This window comes from Radiomyces spectabilis (genome assembly GCF_025331425.1).
Source record: "Radiomyces spectabilis strain NRRL 2753 chromosome Unknown BYT42scaffold_12, whole genome shotgun sequence".
Lineage (NCBI taxonomy): Eukaryota > Fungi > Mucoromycota > Mucoromycetes > Mucorales > Radiomycetaceae > Radiomyces > Radiomyces spectabilis.
The window spans coordinates 665,474-682,437 of record NW_026251937.1 but is presented as its reverse complement, the minus strand read 5'-3'; the positions used below and the strand labels follow the sequence as shown (position 1 = coordinate 682,437).

Here is a 16,964-nt window from a genome sequence, read left to right as displayed (position 1 = left end):
TAAGTGTTGTTGCTTTTCGTTGTTTACATTTGTTTCTTCTCCTCCATATCGACCAATGTACTTATCTCTAAAAGAAAACAAGAAAACGGAGAGCCAAGGTGCCATGAAAACATTAGTGAATATGAAATTGTATATGGATTCTGTCACTCCTGATACTTATCATGTCAAAAAAAAGGTGCAAGATATAAAAGTCGTGTTTTAAACTCCTACCGTCATAAGTGGACTGGTTATCAGTTAAAACTGAAAATGTTTATTCGAGCAAAAGAAAAAAAAAAAAAAAAAAAAATTCAGATACAGCTTTGACGTTCCACTGCCGTTTGGTTTTTCCCTTTGATATATTTCCCTTCATTAACCCCATTTTTTTTCCCGTGCACTTGAACATTATGGACACTCCCATTGAGGTTTTGCGCATTGAACACAATTTGGTCTCGAAAGAGCTCAGTCGTTTCCGACCATGCGATCCTGAAAGCCGTTGCTACTTTTGTCGAGAATGGGCTCAGTTCATTTACAAGAAGCACTTTGTGTGGAATGCGAAAACACAGGAGGAAGTCTCGAGTGAGCATATAGATATTGTGCCGGCGGGTCGATATCAACTTGCGGTGCATCATCCCGATTCGGCCGCGCCTCGAAAAGAATCGTCCTCCAAGATGTTTGACAATTTTCAAAAGCTGTTGGAAGGGAGTTCTGAAAACAGTGTCAACTGGACTCAGGAATTAGTTTCTGCCTGTATGATGTGGATTTCTCTTCCCAGCCGTTTGTCCATGCTCCCTCAGCTGTTTGAACCGCTTCAGTTTAATCCATTCCCCAACGCGATACCCCTCGTGGACGATCCAAAAGAACCGGCCCAGCTGTTGGATCCGCTCCTCATTGAACGCCAATCTCTTTGTCTACCTTCCGAGTTTTTCCATCTTTTAAAGAATCTGACGGGCGATATCTTACTTTCTCACACCCAGCCTACCTGTGATCATATGAAGCCCGATTCAAGATCCCCCGCCGAGTTGGATGTCGATCGTGACATTCTCAACGAAAAGATGGCCAAGGCAGCCAAGACAGCGTTGATGAATCTGGAAAAATCCCTCGACGATACCTGGAGTCACCTTACCCAGTTTTTGCAGCAATTGATGGACATTGAAAACGAGCGAGCGGATTTCATGGGAAAGGGGTGTCAGGAAAGGGTAGATGAATTTGCTCGAAAGCAGAAGATCGTCCCGTTTCAAGATTTCTGGTCCGAAGCATTTCCTGCCACAAAAAAAAAACGGTCCAACACGGATATGGAGGTGGTGGATAAATCGTTTCTCGGCTACTTTGACGATCTGATCAATTTCATTCATCAATTTCACGAAGACTTTGTCATTCCTCATTTAGAAGGCGCACGCAATGTGGTGCAGAAATTGTGGGATTTGGTCGTACCGGCTATCCAGCAAATGGCCGCTCGTATGGCGGCTTACGAAAAGGAAGGGGAAGCGCGTCTCGGCAACTACAACGGCATTGCTGAATCTCTTTGCGGTTTACATCCTACCAATGACGTGGCGTTTGCCGTCGATACCATTCAAATGCAAATGTCAATGCGTAAGAACGAATTGATCGAGGAGATAGAGAATCTGAAACGCGCCTATACTGACGAATCGAGACCCAACGTCGCCGGTCGTCTTGACAAGGTCGCCCACAAAGATTTCAAGAAGAAGATCAAGAAGATCGAAAACGGTTATTATTCTCTGCGACAGCATTTCCGTTATTCGGCCACGCAAAAGATCTTTCCCGAAACCTTGTTTTGCAAATTCAGCCGCGTGTGTATTGAGGCTTTGATGCAGGAAGGTGAAGTCATGGAAGCCGTCACGATTGAGCAAGCCGTCAAGCAGTTTGTCAAGGACCACCCACTTTTGGTGCAAGAGCGTGAAATCCTGCTGGAAGATTTTGAAGAGGGTGTACAGACAGGTCGGCGGGAACTGGCTGGGATTTTAGGGAAACTGTTTCTGAAGGAAGGCATGCGTATTCAAGGCGAAAACTTGGCGTTGAAACGACAGAACATGCTTTTGAAATCCATTGGCGCGGCCAACGATACAGGCGATACTGAGTCTAACGGTACAGGCAACAAGAAGAAGAAGAATAAGAAGAAGAAAGGAGCGAATAGTAACAATAACAACAATGTTGCCGCCACCGCGACGTCGGTTGAACCTAACGTGATTCCCGATCTATCGTCGGTGATTGGATTGCCTACTGAAGCCAAACCGAAGCAGGCCTCTCCCTCTCCCGTGGATACTCCCCAGAAGAAGAGCGAGTCAAAGGAACCTTCACCCACTCCCCAGCCCAAGATGACGGAGGAACAATTGAAAGCAGCCGAGGAGAAACAGGCAGCCAAGTTGGAACGAGCGCAAGCCAAGGAAGCGGCCAGATTGGAACGTATCAAAGCAAGAGAAGCCAAAGAAGCCGCGGCCAAAGCAAAGGAAGAAGAATTGGAAAGAGAAAGGGCCGAAAAAGAAAAAGCGGCTGCGGAAGCCAAAGCAGCCAAGGCCAAGGCGTATCAGGAAGCCAAGGCGGCTCGATTGCGTGAAGCCGAATTGGAGAAAGAGCGATTGGAGAAGGAACGCGCCGCGGCCGAGTTGGAGAAACAGCGTGCTCATGAAGAAGCGAAAAAAGCGCGAGCCGCCGAAGCCGCCGAGCGAGCGAAAGCCAAGGAAGCCGAGGAAAGAGCTAGAGCTGCCGAAGCCGCCGAACGAGCCAAGGCAGAAGCCGAAGCAAGCAAGGCCAGAGCCAAAGAAGCTGCTCAAAAGGCCAAGGAAGCTGCCGAACGTGCCAGATCCAAAGAAGTCAAAGAGAAAGCTCAAGCCCAAACCAAACCAGTGGAAGCCGCCGAGAAAGCACGCGCCAAGGAAGCCGCCGAGAAAGCCCGAGCAAAGGAGGCCGCCGAAAAAGCCCAAGCTGAGAAAGTCAAAGCCGAAAAAGCCAGAGCCGAGAAAGCCAGAGCCAAAGAGGCCCAACGCAAAGAAGCTGCCAAGAAAGCTGGTAGGTGAAAAAAAATTGGGGATGTTTGTGCATTGTTTTGGTGAGGGCACCTGTTGATATGTTGTATAGCTATTTCCAGTTCTGGAGATGTTCCTGGTGTCCGCGCTGCTGAAGCCACCCCGAGTCAAAGATCACCCAAAGTTGTGGAAAGTGATATCGGAGGATGGGGTACAGTGGATCTGTCCAAGAATCCAAAGGGTTGGGGTCATTTGCAAGAAGTGGCGCCAGCTGACAATGATTGGGAATCTGTTCAAGTTTCCGACAGTTGGACGGATCAACCAAACTTACCAGCTGCTCAAAATGGACCTGTCCCTGTCAAGGTCGTGAACGATGGTGCGTGGGGTGAGTCTTTCACTGCTGCTGCTGCTGTGCCGAATCCCGTCAGTGAGGATGATGGCTGGGGTAAGCCGCTTGTTGCAGAGACGGTCAAGGAGACCGAGTCGACTGCCGTTGCTCCTGGCAATGCTGACAACGATGGTGACTGGGGAGAGCCGGGTCAAGGTCAGCATTTGCAAACCACAGGGTGGTCGGAGGAAGAAATTGCTGACAGCTGGAGAAATACTGAAGGCTGGAGTCCAGCTTCAAAGAACAACATCAATTCTCAACAAAAGTCTGCCAAAGAGTCGTCAGTTCGCTTCAAATCTCATCTTGTTACTCGAAAAGGTAAACGTCATTGGAATACGTGCTTGATTGTTCGCGGTTCATGGAAATATTTATTTATTTGCTTATTTTGTATTTACAGAACCTGGATCCGAGTGGAATGAATCGACTGCCAAGTCAAATGATACGTGGAATAACGAACGCAATGTGTGGAATAAGCCTTCCAAACCCGCGGCTTCTCCCGCCGAGACAGGATCGTGGAGAAGGTCGCCTGTCAAGCAATCCAGTGTTTTATTCCCTGAAGCAAAGCAACCTGAACCAGAGGCCGAAGTGGTGAGCTTTTCATTGAAAAATTTGATGGGCAACAATGCACCGGTATCGATGCCTCCTGGATTATCTCCCAACGCCAATATGCCCAATGCACCTCTGCCGATGGTATCTCCGGCGAGCATGCTTCCAACATCAGTGCTTCCGTTGCAAAATCCAATGATGATGCCCCCAGATTTTCCTACGGCCGAGAAATTGCAGATGATGGATAAGGACGCTGTTTTGACCCTTGCACAGACTCTTCACCGAGAAAATCAACAGCTTGCACAAAGCATCATGGGTATGCAGCAAGAGATGGTAATGATGACCAGTCGTTACACCGATTTGATTACGCTGTCTCGTGAGCGTGAAGCGCAGACACTTCAACTGTTCGAAGCGCGTAAGCAGACGGAACTCGAAGAGGCCAAACGATACATTCTGTCTTTGGAAGCTCGGATCAGCACTTTGGAAGAGCAAAAAATCTCGGGCAAATCAGGAGGGGTCACAGCTGGCTTTGGCAACCAAGACCTATTTGCAGGATACCGAGAGGAAATGCGTTCGAACCATCATCGCGGCAAGCGGATGTGGCAAAAATCCACCGTCGTAAGATGCGGTAACTGTGGCGATTCCGGTCATTCCAGCGCTGAATGTCAGGTAAGCGAACAAAAAAGAAATGGTTGAATAAAAAATTGTGAACGAGATGACTCACCTACTTGGCGTTTAGAATGCTTGCCGTTACTGTGGAGGCGATCATCTTTCTGAAACTTGTCCCCAGGCCGACTAAAAAAGGTCCCATATTCATTAATACTAATACTCTTCTCTTGTAAAATATTGCATTCATTACTGTACACCTCGACAGAAAAAAAAAAGTAGAGCTACAATTAGAATCATTTGGCGCTATAGTTGTAATATCAAAAAGATTCGCATAATACATGCAGATATCCAATTATTTTGTTGGCCTTTCTTCGAAAAAAAAAGTAAATAGCAAGTCTCTTTTTGTCATGTCAGGGAATAACATGATCTACTAGAAAAAAAAAAATAATGGTTTCGATATCTTTTTCAGAAGGAAGGCAGGAGAATTCTTTCCACATCGCAATGAAGCTTAAGACATGCGTTCAAGACGCATTGATTTCATCATAGAGATATCTTTCAAGATCAGACGCTTCGCCGATCGCGCAACGTTCGACAGAAACAATTGCGCGCGTTGTAGCGCAAATAGTCCGCTCTGAAAGTTTCGCCAAAAAATTTTCGTTCATCACAATATTAAACCGGAAAAATTCGGCAAAACATTTAGCCACACTGAGAAGCTGTTGGCGATGATAAGAGCGAGTGAACAACGAGCTAAGAAAAGCGAACAAAAGGCAAAAAAAAAGGGCAGAAGGCTAAAATAAGGCGTTGCAGAAGTGTGGATATTCAACGAGTGATCGGGTTTAATGGAGAATAATGCCATTTTGAAAGAAAAAACGTTGGTATGGTATATGAGAATCATCACAGATCAAGAAGTAGCAAAGGTAGCAATAAGGCATTGTTACAGTTTGATAATAACTCTTTGTAATGCATCATTTTTATTGCAGCGTAATTGCAACAAAGCGACACACAATGTCAGCAACAGTAAAGAGACTTTAGGCAGAATTTGAGAATTGGGGAATTGGGGGAATTTGGGGAAAGCGAGATTTGGGGAAAAAAAAACCAAGGGGAAAAGGATGAATGTGAAAAATGCTAGTAAATCATATGGAGAAAGGGTGTTGGTGACATATTTTATACAATAAAGGGCTATTTACCAGACACCTTGATAACTAGCAGTATCCCACCAACAAAAAGATCGGGTGGTGACGTTGGTAGCCAAGGCTGCCATAAGTAATGTATCGTACAGATATTCCATGTAACCTGGATTGAAATCGTCGCCATTCTTCTTCAAATCTGATCGGCTGGTAAAATCGCGATCGTCTGGCATGAGGGGCGCATCGTCGTCTTGATCAACGGCGTCAACCGATGGCGATGAAGAGGGAACCTTGGAAGGAAATGAGGACAAAGCGGTGGCGTGAGCTAAATGGAGAAGTGATAAAATAAAGTAACCGCCAATTTCAAGCAGATAGGGATCGACCGGTGCATGTGCCACGGCGGACGATTTCATTGTGGCGGCGGGACGTTCCAGGATACGATCGAGATCCCAAACGGGCATGACAGCATTGGATACGAGGATACAATTGTCTTGACGATATGTTTCGCTTGCCTTGTTGCCAAGCATGCTGATATCTTTGTTTTTCGGTTTTGGTAGAGGGGAAGTGATACGAGGAGAGGAAGGTGCACGGGTGAGTTCGGAAGAGGCAGGTGTGATTTGTTGTTGTTGTTGCTGCTGCTGCAGAAGCAACTGATTCTGTCGTCGGAGCGTGTCAACCTCTGAACGAAGTTGTTTGTTCTCTTCCTCCATTTTGCCTAACCGCATCTGCAACGTATCCGCATTTCTTTTATGAGCGTCTACTTGGGCTTCTAATGTGGTAATATATTCTATCACACACCGACGAGTCAGCCATTGCATGATCATGAAATTTCTTTGCTCATCCAAGGTTATATTAAAAAAAAAAGAACACACACCTTTCCTTCGCACGCGGAAATTCCTTGCGCTAATTTTGTTTCGTAATTGTCGTCTTTCTTTGGGGGTCAATTTTTTGAGATCGATGCCATCGGATTCAGCCCACCGTTCGAGAGACAAATTATCATCATGCGCGGAAGACACAGATTGGCGTCTTTTCTCTTCTTTAGGTATGATAAGGGACTCGGGCGCAATGGTTTGCGGCAAGTCGTCGTCATTCATTTCGCCGAAAATTGACAGTGGCGCAGTCAACGGTGGCAAGCCTGCCTTTTCTGAACAGGATTCGGGTTCAGTGGATGGAGGAGGCAGGATGAGTTGTTGGGGTTTTTCTTCGGTGGGTTTAGATTCTTCAGGGGTGATGGCGGGTTGGGCCTTCATGAATTGTTCGCGTAAAGCTAACTGGCGTTTGGCCAGTTCAATGAGTTGTTTAATCTGTTCGGTGGTAGGCATGGTGAATTCGGATTTGGAGGATGAAAGTGGCGCAGATGGGGTAGAAGGATGATCCAAGGCAGCATCTGGTTCAATGGAAGCAGATGGCGGTGCAGACAATGGATCGAGTAGAAATTCCTCTTGAAGGAACGGTGGGTCCATGTATCCGTAATTGTAGTAGTCAGAAGAGAATTCAAGTGTTTCGCTTTTAATGGGAGTCAAGGACTCATCATCGGTGGTGGTGTGAGAGTTCATCCAATCCATGTCGACAATATCTTCAAACTCCATGTTGTTGTGTATTTTTGGGTTATTCTCAGTGTGAAAAAGCAGCGACGAGAACGAAAAGACAAGAGAGAAAGAGGGAAAAAAAAGAAAAAAGTAAGGGACTCTTTGAGTTGAAGGGGCACGCACAAGCAAAGAAGCATCGGACTCCCAAAGATCACGCAACATCGCACGAACACACGACGATACGGACTTTCAAATTTACACCGAAGATGCTGGAAAGAATTGTCATCAAATCCGACGCCATCCAACCCACTTTGCATGACCCATATAAAAACGCCAACCCCTTCTTTTTTTTTTATCCAGCCATTGGTCGATCGTTGTTACATCCTTCTGAACATTATTAGCATTCGATCGCCTAGGCGAGGCGTAACCGAGTTATGAGCCGTCACTGACGTTACTGCAGGGTGATCCCGAGAGTGAAACCTCGCACTACAAAATTGCAGGCAATTTTGTAGTCTTGGTTATCGATCAGCCAACTTTCGGTTTCATGGCGGAGGCGCCATCAATTGGGGTTACGAGCTGGAAATATAAAAATGCGCGACCGTGTCCTTTGATACGATCTGCTGCTGATGGGCTAATGCTCAAAAGACCGGCGTCCCAAGCAAGGGCATAAGCGTGTATTTCAGTGTGCACAAGAGCTATGCTTTTCCAAAAAATTTATGTGTTAGCGCATAATCATTGAAACGAAAAAGGAAAAGCTGCAATTGCTAGTGTTGATAATTCCGATCTAAATGACGCAGAAATTTATTCTCTCCATTCTGACACAAACATGACAGAATAAAACTGTCGGGAATTGATCGCAGGCTGAATACTCTGCCCTGCAACTGTCCTTGCCACACACAATCCACCAGCCATGCATTATACACACTTTATGCAGTGAGAACAATCATGGTCAACAGCTTCGTATGGGTCTTGCGCACAAAATGTTTTAAAAAAAGGAGTTGCCCATCATAGTGTACTGCTATGCGTGGGAAATGTTTGTAGTGAGGGAAGCATCCCTTGACACGTTGTGGACGATTATGGACGTTACAATAAAGGCAGTTCGGTAAATGGTGTGGATCTAAGGATGTACTTTCTTTCTTTTATTGAGATGTAAACAAGTATTTATTTGAAAAGCTTATTAAATTCGCGACCGATCAACATTCTTCGAATTTCACTGGTGCCGGCACCAATTTCGTAAAGTTTAGCATCGCGCAGGATGCGGCCCGTGGGGTATTCGTTGGTATAACCGTTGCCACCGAGACACTGAATGGCATCCAAGGCCACCTCAGTTGCACGTTCCGCCGAATACAAAATCGCACCCGCACAATCCTTGTTGCTGATGAAGCCCTTGTCACAGGCACGACCCACCGAATACACATACGAACGGGAAGCATTTAATTTGGTGTACATGTCGGCCAATTTACCTTGGAGGAGCTATTTCATACAAAATTAGCTAATCTAGTTTCCTCTCTGTTACACATTCTCCCACGTACCTGGAAAGAGCCAATGGGAACACCAAACTGATGGCGTTCATGCACATAGGGCACAGCCACATCCATAGCAGCTTGCATCAAACTGCGAAACCAAAAATTGAAGGATCAGTTGCACACCTTCCTTTTTCAGATAGCTAGAGCCAAATGACATAAATAAATAAAAATTGTTGACTTACCCAAGAGGACCACCGGATAAAACGAGACGCTCAAGATCCAAGCCACTCATCAACACGTAGACACCTTTGCCTTCACCGCCCAGAACATTCTCAGCTGTATAGTACCAAAATCAGTGATCATGTTTTTCCAATGCGGTTTCCATGAAAAAATAATCTTACCAGGCACTTCGCAATTTTCAAAGATCAACTCGCAGGTGTTGGATCCACGCATACCAAGCTTATCAAGCTTTTGTGCGGTGGAGAAACCCTTGAAGTTCTGTAAAAATACTGTTGTCAGTGGCCTTTTTCTCTTCAATGAATTATGGGTTTTACTGGGCTATACCTTTTCGATCAAGAACGCGGTGATGCCACGAGCTCCGGCTTCAGGGTTGGTCTTGGCATACACGACCAAGACATCGGCATCGGGACCATTGGTGATCCACATTTTGTTACCGTTCAAAACGTAGCGATCGCCCTTCTTCTCAGCACGAAGCTTCATGCTGGTGACATCAGAGCCCGAGTTGGGCTCAGACATAGCAAGCGCTCCGACGTGATCACCAGAAATCAACTATGAAATAGTGCACTTCAGTACACCGGTCCAATTGTTTTTCGTTTGGCTTGCGGAGAAACGGAATACCTACCTTCGGCAAGTACTTTTCCTTTTGTTCCTTGTTACCGTTGCGGACGATTTGGTTGACGCAAAGGTTAGAGTGAGCACCGTAACTCAAAGCCACCGAGCCGCTGGCACGCGAGATTTCTTCCATGACAAAAGTGTGTTCCAAGTAACCCAAACCAAGACCGCCATATTCTTGAGGAGCCGTGATACCCAACAAGCCCATTTCACCAAACTTCTTCCACATATCCATGGGGAACTCGTTTGCCTTATCAATATCAGCAGCGCGAGGTGCAAGCTCGGCCTGAACATAGTCATGAACCGCTTCGCGAAGCTACACCCAAGGAAAACAACACAAAACAAAACATCATCAATGACCCGCATAAACCGCTCGTCACTTTTTTTAAAACTTACTTCTTCCTGTTCAGTAGTCAAACCAGCCACAGCAGCGTTATAAGCAGCGCTGTTCAATGCTCTCTGACCAACAAACGCGACATGGCGCTTGAGAAAGACGGATTTGCTAGCCTACAACTGACGTTAGTGTCCATTCGATATAAGCACGTCCTGGGGTGAGCTTACACCGACGGCACGGCGTGAAATGGCCTGGAAAATCATGTCTAATGGAGAATTCTTATGAGCTATGAGACCGCTGAGAATAATAGTAATACGATACGCACGATAAGACGAGTGAGATGGGATGAAGAAAGAGAGGTAATATAGAAAATATACTCATTCTCTCCACTTTTGTCTCCTCGTTTTTCCCACGCTGATTCACAGCTCCGCTTTCAATCACCGCAGTTGTATAAAAAAAAAGGGCATCTCCTCTGGAACAGATCTCACTGTTCACAAGATTCCTTTGAACTCTCGTTTACTCATATTATTCTCCACAGAAACCTTCTCATAAACACTGACATTCAGGGTCTCTCGAATAAAAAGCAGTGCTAATAGATCAACTACAATTTTGGGTTCAAAAGGTGATGACTTGGATTTTATTTCGTTCAATTCTCCGCTCGGGGACTGCGATAATGGCACGTCCAAACCGTCGCGCATCAAGCTTTCAATTTGGTTGCGATCACCTTTGAAAGATACCTTATAATGAGTGCTTCACAGCCAAGCAAACGGATACGCAGACATGACGACGACGACGACGACGACGACTACGGTGAAGGACCTTCTACACAGCGTACAAGAACAGACGACACCGACGCACCGTCAACCACGGACTGGGATAACGAGGTAACATTCGCCGAGATCGAATTCTGTCTTCTTATCGACGGATCCCAACTCAATCCGTGCATTCTTAGTACCTGGAGCGTAAAGTAAAAGATACCGTACGTTATGCGCTTGCGTGTGAATTTAAAAAGCAGACGATTCGACGTGAAGAAATCAGTAAACGAGGTAAGCAAGCGTGACAAATCGAAAACCGTTCGTCGGACTTGGCGGTTTTAACCAACAATTTGACTTTTTCCAGTTTTGTCAGAACGACCGCGAATGTTCAACGTAGTATTCAGAAGTGCACAGGAGAAATTACGCCACATTTTCGGTATGGAAATGGTGGAGCTACCCTTAAGAGAAAAGCCGTCCGTGGCAAACAATCGTAAAGGTACATACATCTTCAAAAGTCGAAAAAGCCATCAGCTGCTAATAACGATCGATAGAATTGCCTGGCACCAAATTAGCAGCGAGCAGGACGTATATCTTACGAAATGTTTTATCCATGAAATACAACGTACCCGAACTCATCCAATATTCCGATGAAGAGTATACCAATACGGGCATTCTGTACGTGATTTTAGCCTTGATTCTGGTGCATGAGCAGATTCTAGAAGATGGTAAAGACAAAGACAGTCAATCAGGTCAGCAGTATGAGAATAACCGTGATCTTTTTCAGGCGAATTGAAACAGCATCTGGATCGACTGAAAATTACCGACTCGTCACCCACGTTTGGCGATCGTGATAGGCTCTTGGACACGTTTGTGAAGCAGGGTTATCTCCATCGGACCAAGACAAATGAACCTGATCCAAATACCGTACCGGAATGGGAGTATTACTGGGGCCCAAGAGCCAAAGCGGAAATTCCAGAAGGAAATATGGTGGAATTCATCTCAAGCGTAAGTCGGAAATCGCCATGAACCCGCAATGATTGTGATCTGACTCGATGAACCAATACAATAGCTTTACGGGTTGGAAGGCAACAGCTTGGACGAACTGAAAACCCATATTTATAAATCCGCAGGCTATGTTGTACGAGTTCAAAATGACAGCTCATCCGGGCATTGACAAAACTGTCACTCAATATCAAAAATGATCATAATCTACCGTGCTCAGCGAAAAAGAGACACAAGACCAAGTGATTCTGAATGTATTTTACGCACTCAGCCATGTGAATATATCCTACTGCAATATGTCTTGTACAAGACAACTATTCTACTGTTTCCAGAAGTGTATTGTAATGTGGTGTGATGTGTATTTGTTGGCCGGTCTACAAGGTGTGCAGAGTCATCTTATTCAAAAAGGGCTCTCAGACGATCAGCTTCTTCTTTCATTTCTTCCGTTGACCGTGGCTTCCGTTCGTCATTGTCTACCCCCTTTTTCTTGTTATCCAACTCGTCGTAAATGTCATCGTTGTTTGCCCAGTCACCCTGGCGACGCGGAATTAAATGCATGTGTACGTGGGGTACCTAGACAGAGAGTTTAAATGACACAAAACGGTATAAAGAATAAGCGACCAAAATCCGCCTACCGATTGCCCTGCTTGTGGACCATCCTGGATAGCCATGGTTAGAGAAGTTCCATTGTAATACTTTTCAATGGCGTGCCCGATTTTCTGGGCACTGATCATCATATCGCTCGCTTCTTCAGGGCTCAGATCGTGCAAGCGAGTGGCGACTCTTTTACTAATGACAAGTACATCTGTGAAAATGTCAAGGATAACGTGAACGTAAGTGGATACGGAAAGCTTTGGAGCATCATATACTCTAAAAAAAAAAGGATACGGCCACTGTGGTATCATGAGTACTCAGCTATTCGATAATGGCACGGATTGACATACGGAGCAATGGGTTTCAAGTTAACAAGACCCAAACAGTGTTGCGAAGTATAGAATACTTGAGTCTCTGGAATGGAAATGGGGCCAAATTGGTACACTTTGGGAAATCGCATGAGATGTTACTGTCAAAGAAGACGTTTGTCTGCGATAGACATTTCCTTCTTTGGGATGCGCATCTGTCTGTGCCTGAAAACCCCGTCACGATATTAAACGAGCCGATGATTTTCCCAAAATTGCAGCTCTGCGTTTCGGTTTCAATTCAATGACACGATTCAACGGCTGTATTGATTTGCATCACGGTCAGGTGAAGCAAATTGTTGGCGGATCATTAAGTGATGCGGCTCCCGAGGGACTACGCACCAACTTTGTTTCAAGGTAAAAATGACGAAACTTGGTCATACCTTGCACAGTTACAACTGACAACACTGTTCACCAGTGAATCGCCGAGGTTTTATGCGGATCTTTACAAGAAGCATAATATTACTCGTTGCCATGTCATTAAACTTGGTCCCAACAATGACGACGCGGCAAAGGAAGCTTTGCAAGCTTGGCCAAACGGCTTGCAAGTAGGCGGCGGCATCACCACCGCCAACGCCCAACAGTGGTTAGACTTTGGAGCTTCCAAGGTATACAACGCATCGGTTCGAGACTTACAGCACAGCTGCGCTCACCGTTCCTATGGAATATAGGTAATCGTCACGAGTTATCTGTTCCCCAACGCGCAGTTTTCCTTGGAAAGACTGCAAGAAATCAGTGCCAAAGTCGGCAAAGATCGATTGGTGGTGGATGTAAGGTGAGTGACGGAAATTAGCGCGAATGGTCTATCTATCTCTCTTTATTCACGCGTGGTGGGTGTCAGCTGTCGACGACGGGATAATAAATGGATTGTGGCCATGAACAAATGGCAAACAATGACCGATATGGAAGTGAACAAAGGTAAAGAAAAATCAACAGAAACAAGCTCAATCAATGCATGACTGATCACGATCATCACTTGACTTGTAGAAACATTGGCCATGCTTTCTGAATATTGCAGGTAAAATCAATCGTTATTAACAGGGCAACAACGGCTGCCAAAAATGCTAAACTGTTTTCTTCTCGATGGGGACGTTAGCGAATTTCTCATTCACGCCGCCGATGTGGAAGGTCTTTGCAAAGGCATTGATGAGGATCTCGTTCGATGTAAGATCAGATGGATGACGTTTTCAACGATAAGATATGACGAATTTATCTTTTTTTTTTCTTTTGATATCCAGGTTTGGGTGACTGGGTGACATTGCCAACGACCTACGCGGGCGGTGGACGAGGTCAGGCGGAGTTTTCAAATAGCGTTTAGCTTTCAATGACTAACATTTTTGAACACAGCACTGGAAGATTTAGCACTTGTAGAAACATTGTCCAAAGGCAAAGTCGATCTCACGTTTGGCAGGTAATCATAACAAATGCTACAGAATACAACATGGCTGGTCATTACTAACTAATGGAAAAAAAAACAAAAAACAAAAAATTCCTTTTTGTGTAGCGCACTGGACATTTTTGGCGGAGACGGAGTCACGTTTAAGAGTTGCGTTGAATGGAACGGACAACATTAAAAGGAATAAACGGCAAGATACCGTCGGGAATTCTGTGACATGTTACAAAATGCCAGTACAATCCAGACGACCGGATCTTTGTTTTTCTACCGTGACACATGGAATCGGGGGAGAAGGGGGTTTTCTCGATGTTTATGGACGACATGGTGACACACGGATTGGAAAAGAAGGGATCTACAGGTTTTTAGAACATAAATTCGTCTATTTTGCAATAATGTCGCATGATCCAAAAATAAATGAAAAAAAGGTCGCTATTGAAACAACTGGTTGACGGAAGCAACGGCTATCCACACGAGTAAAAAAGCTGTGAAAAATATGTTTCTAATTGATCCATTGACCAATTTTGTTGACGGCTGCCTTGTCACAACCTTGGAGCCAACGGCAGCAGCAACGACAAAGTATCGAAGAAGATTACGAGAAAACTTGGTGGCTGCGTCGAATGGTGTCCTCGAAGCAAACACGTCTCGTTGCTTTTGACTGATGCGAAGGTGAATTAAAGCGCCATGCCCTGGCCGATATTTGCTATGTAAGCGACCTCCTACGATTGTTGAATGGTTGGCGTATCGACCCCATACCAACGGACTCTGCAAAGGCTTCAATCGGTCCTTAATGCAGACCTTGGCGAAGACTACTCACGATGCTGAAGCTCAAGGTCGATGGGATAGCTCCATGAATCCGGCTCGGTTTGCTTTTGACCCCAAAACTCCATGAAACCAAGTTCTTTAGTGCCTACCAATCAATGCAACCATTATTTCTGCCAGAAATGCAAATTGGATAATGGCAGAAAATGTTTAAGACAAGTGCGAATGACCGATTTTCCGATTCGCTATGGAGATCGATACTAATAGTTTTGAGTATTCAACATGATGATACGTCCCCTGGAAAATTGGTGAAGACAAAAGAATGGCAAACTTGGCTTTACTGGATGACCAAGAGCAAGGAAGCATGGATGGGCATCCAGAAAAAACAGAGAGATCGAGGTTTTACCAAACATAAAAGCACATGCCTCATCCAGCCTTCTCATTTGCAATAATGCTGTTTCAAAGAGAGTGTGTCGCTAGACTTTATCTTATCATTTGTCCAAAGTCGCTGCGTCCGTTATCTAAAGGCACAACTACCCTTCATTTCATCCAATTCATCAATGAACTTCTGACGGTAAGTTCTTCACGATTTTCACGGCGATATAGTTGGTATCGAAAAGGGAAAAGCTTGATTCGGTTCTTCGCCACCCGAAAAGGTTCTGTAGGTATGTTGTTTATATAACAAAGCTCAACATCGAGCATTGCCTCGATTTTTCGTTCGCACAGGAGCTCATTCTCTGGATTTATATCTTTTCCAAAAAAAAAAAAAAAAAAAAAACACAAGTTGCTTGAGAATGCGTAAGGGTGACTTATGAATCTGAGAACATTATGGGTTCAAATCGAAGGGAGATGGACGCGAGGTGGAAGCGAGCAAATAATAAAACGTGAACTGGGGATGGAAGCGAGCAATAATAAAAGGTGCTGGAGATGGACGTCAGCAATAAGAACAAAAGATGGGACGCGAAGTCATCTTCCTCCAAATCTTTTATTTTCCTGGAACTTACTTGCGTGATACCAGCACAGTCATCAGGCTCCACCTGTGTCAGTTCTCCATCCGCATTGGATATATCTCGTGAGAGGATCGGGCTCTTAGCAAGGCTTTCTGACGAGACGTAAACGGATTCGACCAACGAACGAGATCGCAATAAAGGTTTTTATTTTTCAAAGCTTCGCTTGCTAAGTTGTGCGGACTATTTCTGGCATACCCGAACACCTCAAAGGCATCCATCTTTAAGCCTTTTATGAACATTTCGAATCGAGATTGGTAGTTGCCAATATTTTGAGCTAAAAACATTATAAACATAACAACACCTATTTTTTCATCAGTCAGTCTATACTTACTACGATCAATACCTCGATCTTCGGCTTTCATGATAAAAATAATTTTTCGCTCAGTTCGACTCCCTGAGTCGACGCGCTTCCTTGATTTCTGCGTCTTCAAAAACTGCGCACCATTTTTATTTTGGCGAAGAGTGTGAAGGACGCAGACGTTTTCTCCTCATATAAAGTGATATATTGTTTTTATGAGTTTGAAAATATCTTCCGAAAACAGTTCCGTTCGTTCATACACTGTCTCGTTGTCCTTTTCGTAGTAGAAGGCTTGTGGCAAAGTACCTCTACCTGCAAGTGTCGTCACGGTATCTCTGAACTGATACTTTGCGTCTGTGGGCCGCGACTTATCGTTGAGTGTCATCCGGGACAGTACCAGGGCATCATCAGCGACGGCTTGACGGTTCGTGTTGTTATCGAATATACAGACCGCAGGACATCCGGGATGAAAAGCTTCGAATCAAGGGATGCCATCTTCTTTCCTGAGTTGTTCCACCTATGTGAGCCGAGGTCCACCGTCCTTCTCATCCAGTGCCGCTCTTGAAAAACGTTCTGGAAGTCTGTTCCTCAATATTCGTAGTTTCTTGGCAAGGATATTGGAACTCGCTGACCATATTTTTTTTTGTAGCAGAATGAGAAAGAGCTGCCCATTGAGGCACGAAAAAATCAAGCATTTCATTGTCGCGTTTTGAAACTCCGCTAATGCCTTATAGAAAAATAAAGCGACAATAATTTGTTTTAATTAGCGACAACATCCATCGTACCGGCTGTAACTTGCAAAAAAAAAGAAGAAAAATCAAAACAAGATCATTTTTTCCTGTTTAAAGTTTGCGTTGTGTCATTCGATTCTAGTGCAACATTGCACCAAATCTTTCAATTTTAAACTTTGCGGCCGGTCAATGCTGCTGAAGTGAGTCGCTCCCAGCTTCACATGGTCCACCAATCTTATTCAA

The 16,964-nt window shown here is 44.9% G+C and overlaps 7 protein-coding genes across 7 annotated transcripts; 3 read left to right on the top strand and 4 right to left on the bottom strand.

The window, feature by feature from the left end:
* Window positions 1-383: 383 nt before the first annotated feature.
* On the top strand, window positions 384-4,693 carry BYT42DRAFT_617086 (uncharacterized protein; the record flags this gene model as incomplete). The annotated part of the gene is made up of 4 exons (XM_051572140.1): window positions 384-3,003; window positions 3,073-3,666; window positions 3,746-4,563; window positions 4,634-4,693. The coding sequence occupies 4 exons, from the start codon at window positions 384-386 to the stop codon at window positions 4,691-4,693; spliced, it is 4,092 nt and encodes a 1,363-aa protein (XP_051420122.1).
* A 993-nt stretch (window positions 4,694-5,686) lies between these two features.
* On the bottom strand, window positions 5,687-7,219 carry BYT42DRAFT_548788 (uncharacterized protein; the record flags this gene model as incomplete). The annotated part of the gene is made up of 2 exons (XM_051566031.1): window positions 5,687-6,417; window positions 6,505-7,219. 2 exons carry the CDS (start codon window positions 7,217-7,219, stop codon window positions 5,687-5,689), a joined length of 1,446 nt encoding a protein of 481 aa, XP_051420121.1.
* A 717-nt stretch (window positions 7,220-7,936) lies between these two features.
* Window positions 7,937-10,163, bottom strand: BYT42DRAFT_582780 (acyl-CoA dehydrogenase/oxidase). The gene is made up of 9 exons (XM_051569721.1): window positions 10,137-10,163; window positions 10,039-10,076; window positions 9,874-9,984; window positions 9,488-9,793; window positions 9,190-9,414; window positions 9,027-9,123; window positions 8,868-8,961; window positions 8,692-8,773; window positions 7,937-8,632 (listed from the first exon to the last, which is right to left on the bottom strand). Exons 2-9 carry the CDS (start codon window positions 10,072-10,074, stop codon window positions 8,321-8,323), a joined length of 1,263 nt encoding a protein of 420 aa, XP_051420120.1. The 5' UTR covers window positions 10,075-10,076; window positions 10,137-10,163; the 3' UTR covers window positions 7,937-8,320.
* A 391-nt stretch (window positions 10,164-10,554) lies between these two features.
* On the top strand, window positions 10,555-11,740 carry BYT42DRAFT_617083 (MAGE family-domain-containing protein; the record flags this gene model as incomplete). Its single annotated transcript, XM_051572139.1, has 6 exons — window positions 10,555-10,695; window positions 10,764-10,857; window positions 10,931-11,062; window positions 11,118-11,291; window positions 11,351-11,571; window positions 11,636-11,740. 6 exons carry the CDS (start codon window positions 10,555-10,557, stop codon window positions 11,738-11,740), a joined length of 867 nt encoding a protein of 288 aa, XP_051420119.1.
* Window positions 11,741-11,846: 106 nt separating this feature from the next.
* On the bottom strand, window positions 11,847-12,970 carry BYT42DRAFT_92375 (HIT-like domain-containing protein). The gene is made up of 5 exons (XM_051572898.1): window positions 12,911-12,970; window positions 12,513-12,750; window positions 12,457-12,461; window positions 12,204-12,373; window positions 11,847-12,141 (listed from the first exon to the last, which is right to left on the bottom strand). The coding sequence occupies exons 2-5, from the start codon at window positions 12,620-12,622 to the stop codon at window positions 11,965-11,967; spliced, it is 462 nt and encodes a 153-aa protein (XP_051420118.1). The 5' UTR covers window positions 12,623-12,750; window positions 12,911-12,970; the 3' UTR covers window positions 11,847-11,964.
* Window positions 12,772-14,101, top strand: BYT42DRAFT_548785 (uncharacterized protein; the record flags this gene model as incomplete). Its single annotated transcript, XM_051566030.1, has 9 exons — window positions 12,772-12,884; window positions 12,946-13,135; window positions 13,199-13,302; window positions 13,369-13,445; window positions 13,515-13,545; window positions 13,624-13,691; window positions 13,766-13,816; window positions 13,875-13,938; window positions 14,032-14,101. 9 exons carry the CDS (start codon window positions 12,772-12,774, stop codon window positions 14,099-14,101), a joined length of 768 nt encoding a protein of 255 aa, XP_051420117.1.
* Window positions 14,098-16,054, bottom strand: BYT42DRAFT_595268 (uncharacterized protein; the record flags this gene model as incomplete). Its single annotated transcript, XM_051570833.1, has 4 exons — window positions 14,098-14,187; window positions 15,687-15,784; window positions 15,814-15,966; window positions 16,024-16,054. 4 exons carry the CDS (start codon window positions 16,052-16,054, stop codon window positions 14,098-14,100), a joined length of 372 nt encoding a protein of 123 aa, XP_051420116.1.
* Window positions 16,055-16,964: the final 910 nt, after the last annotated feature.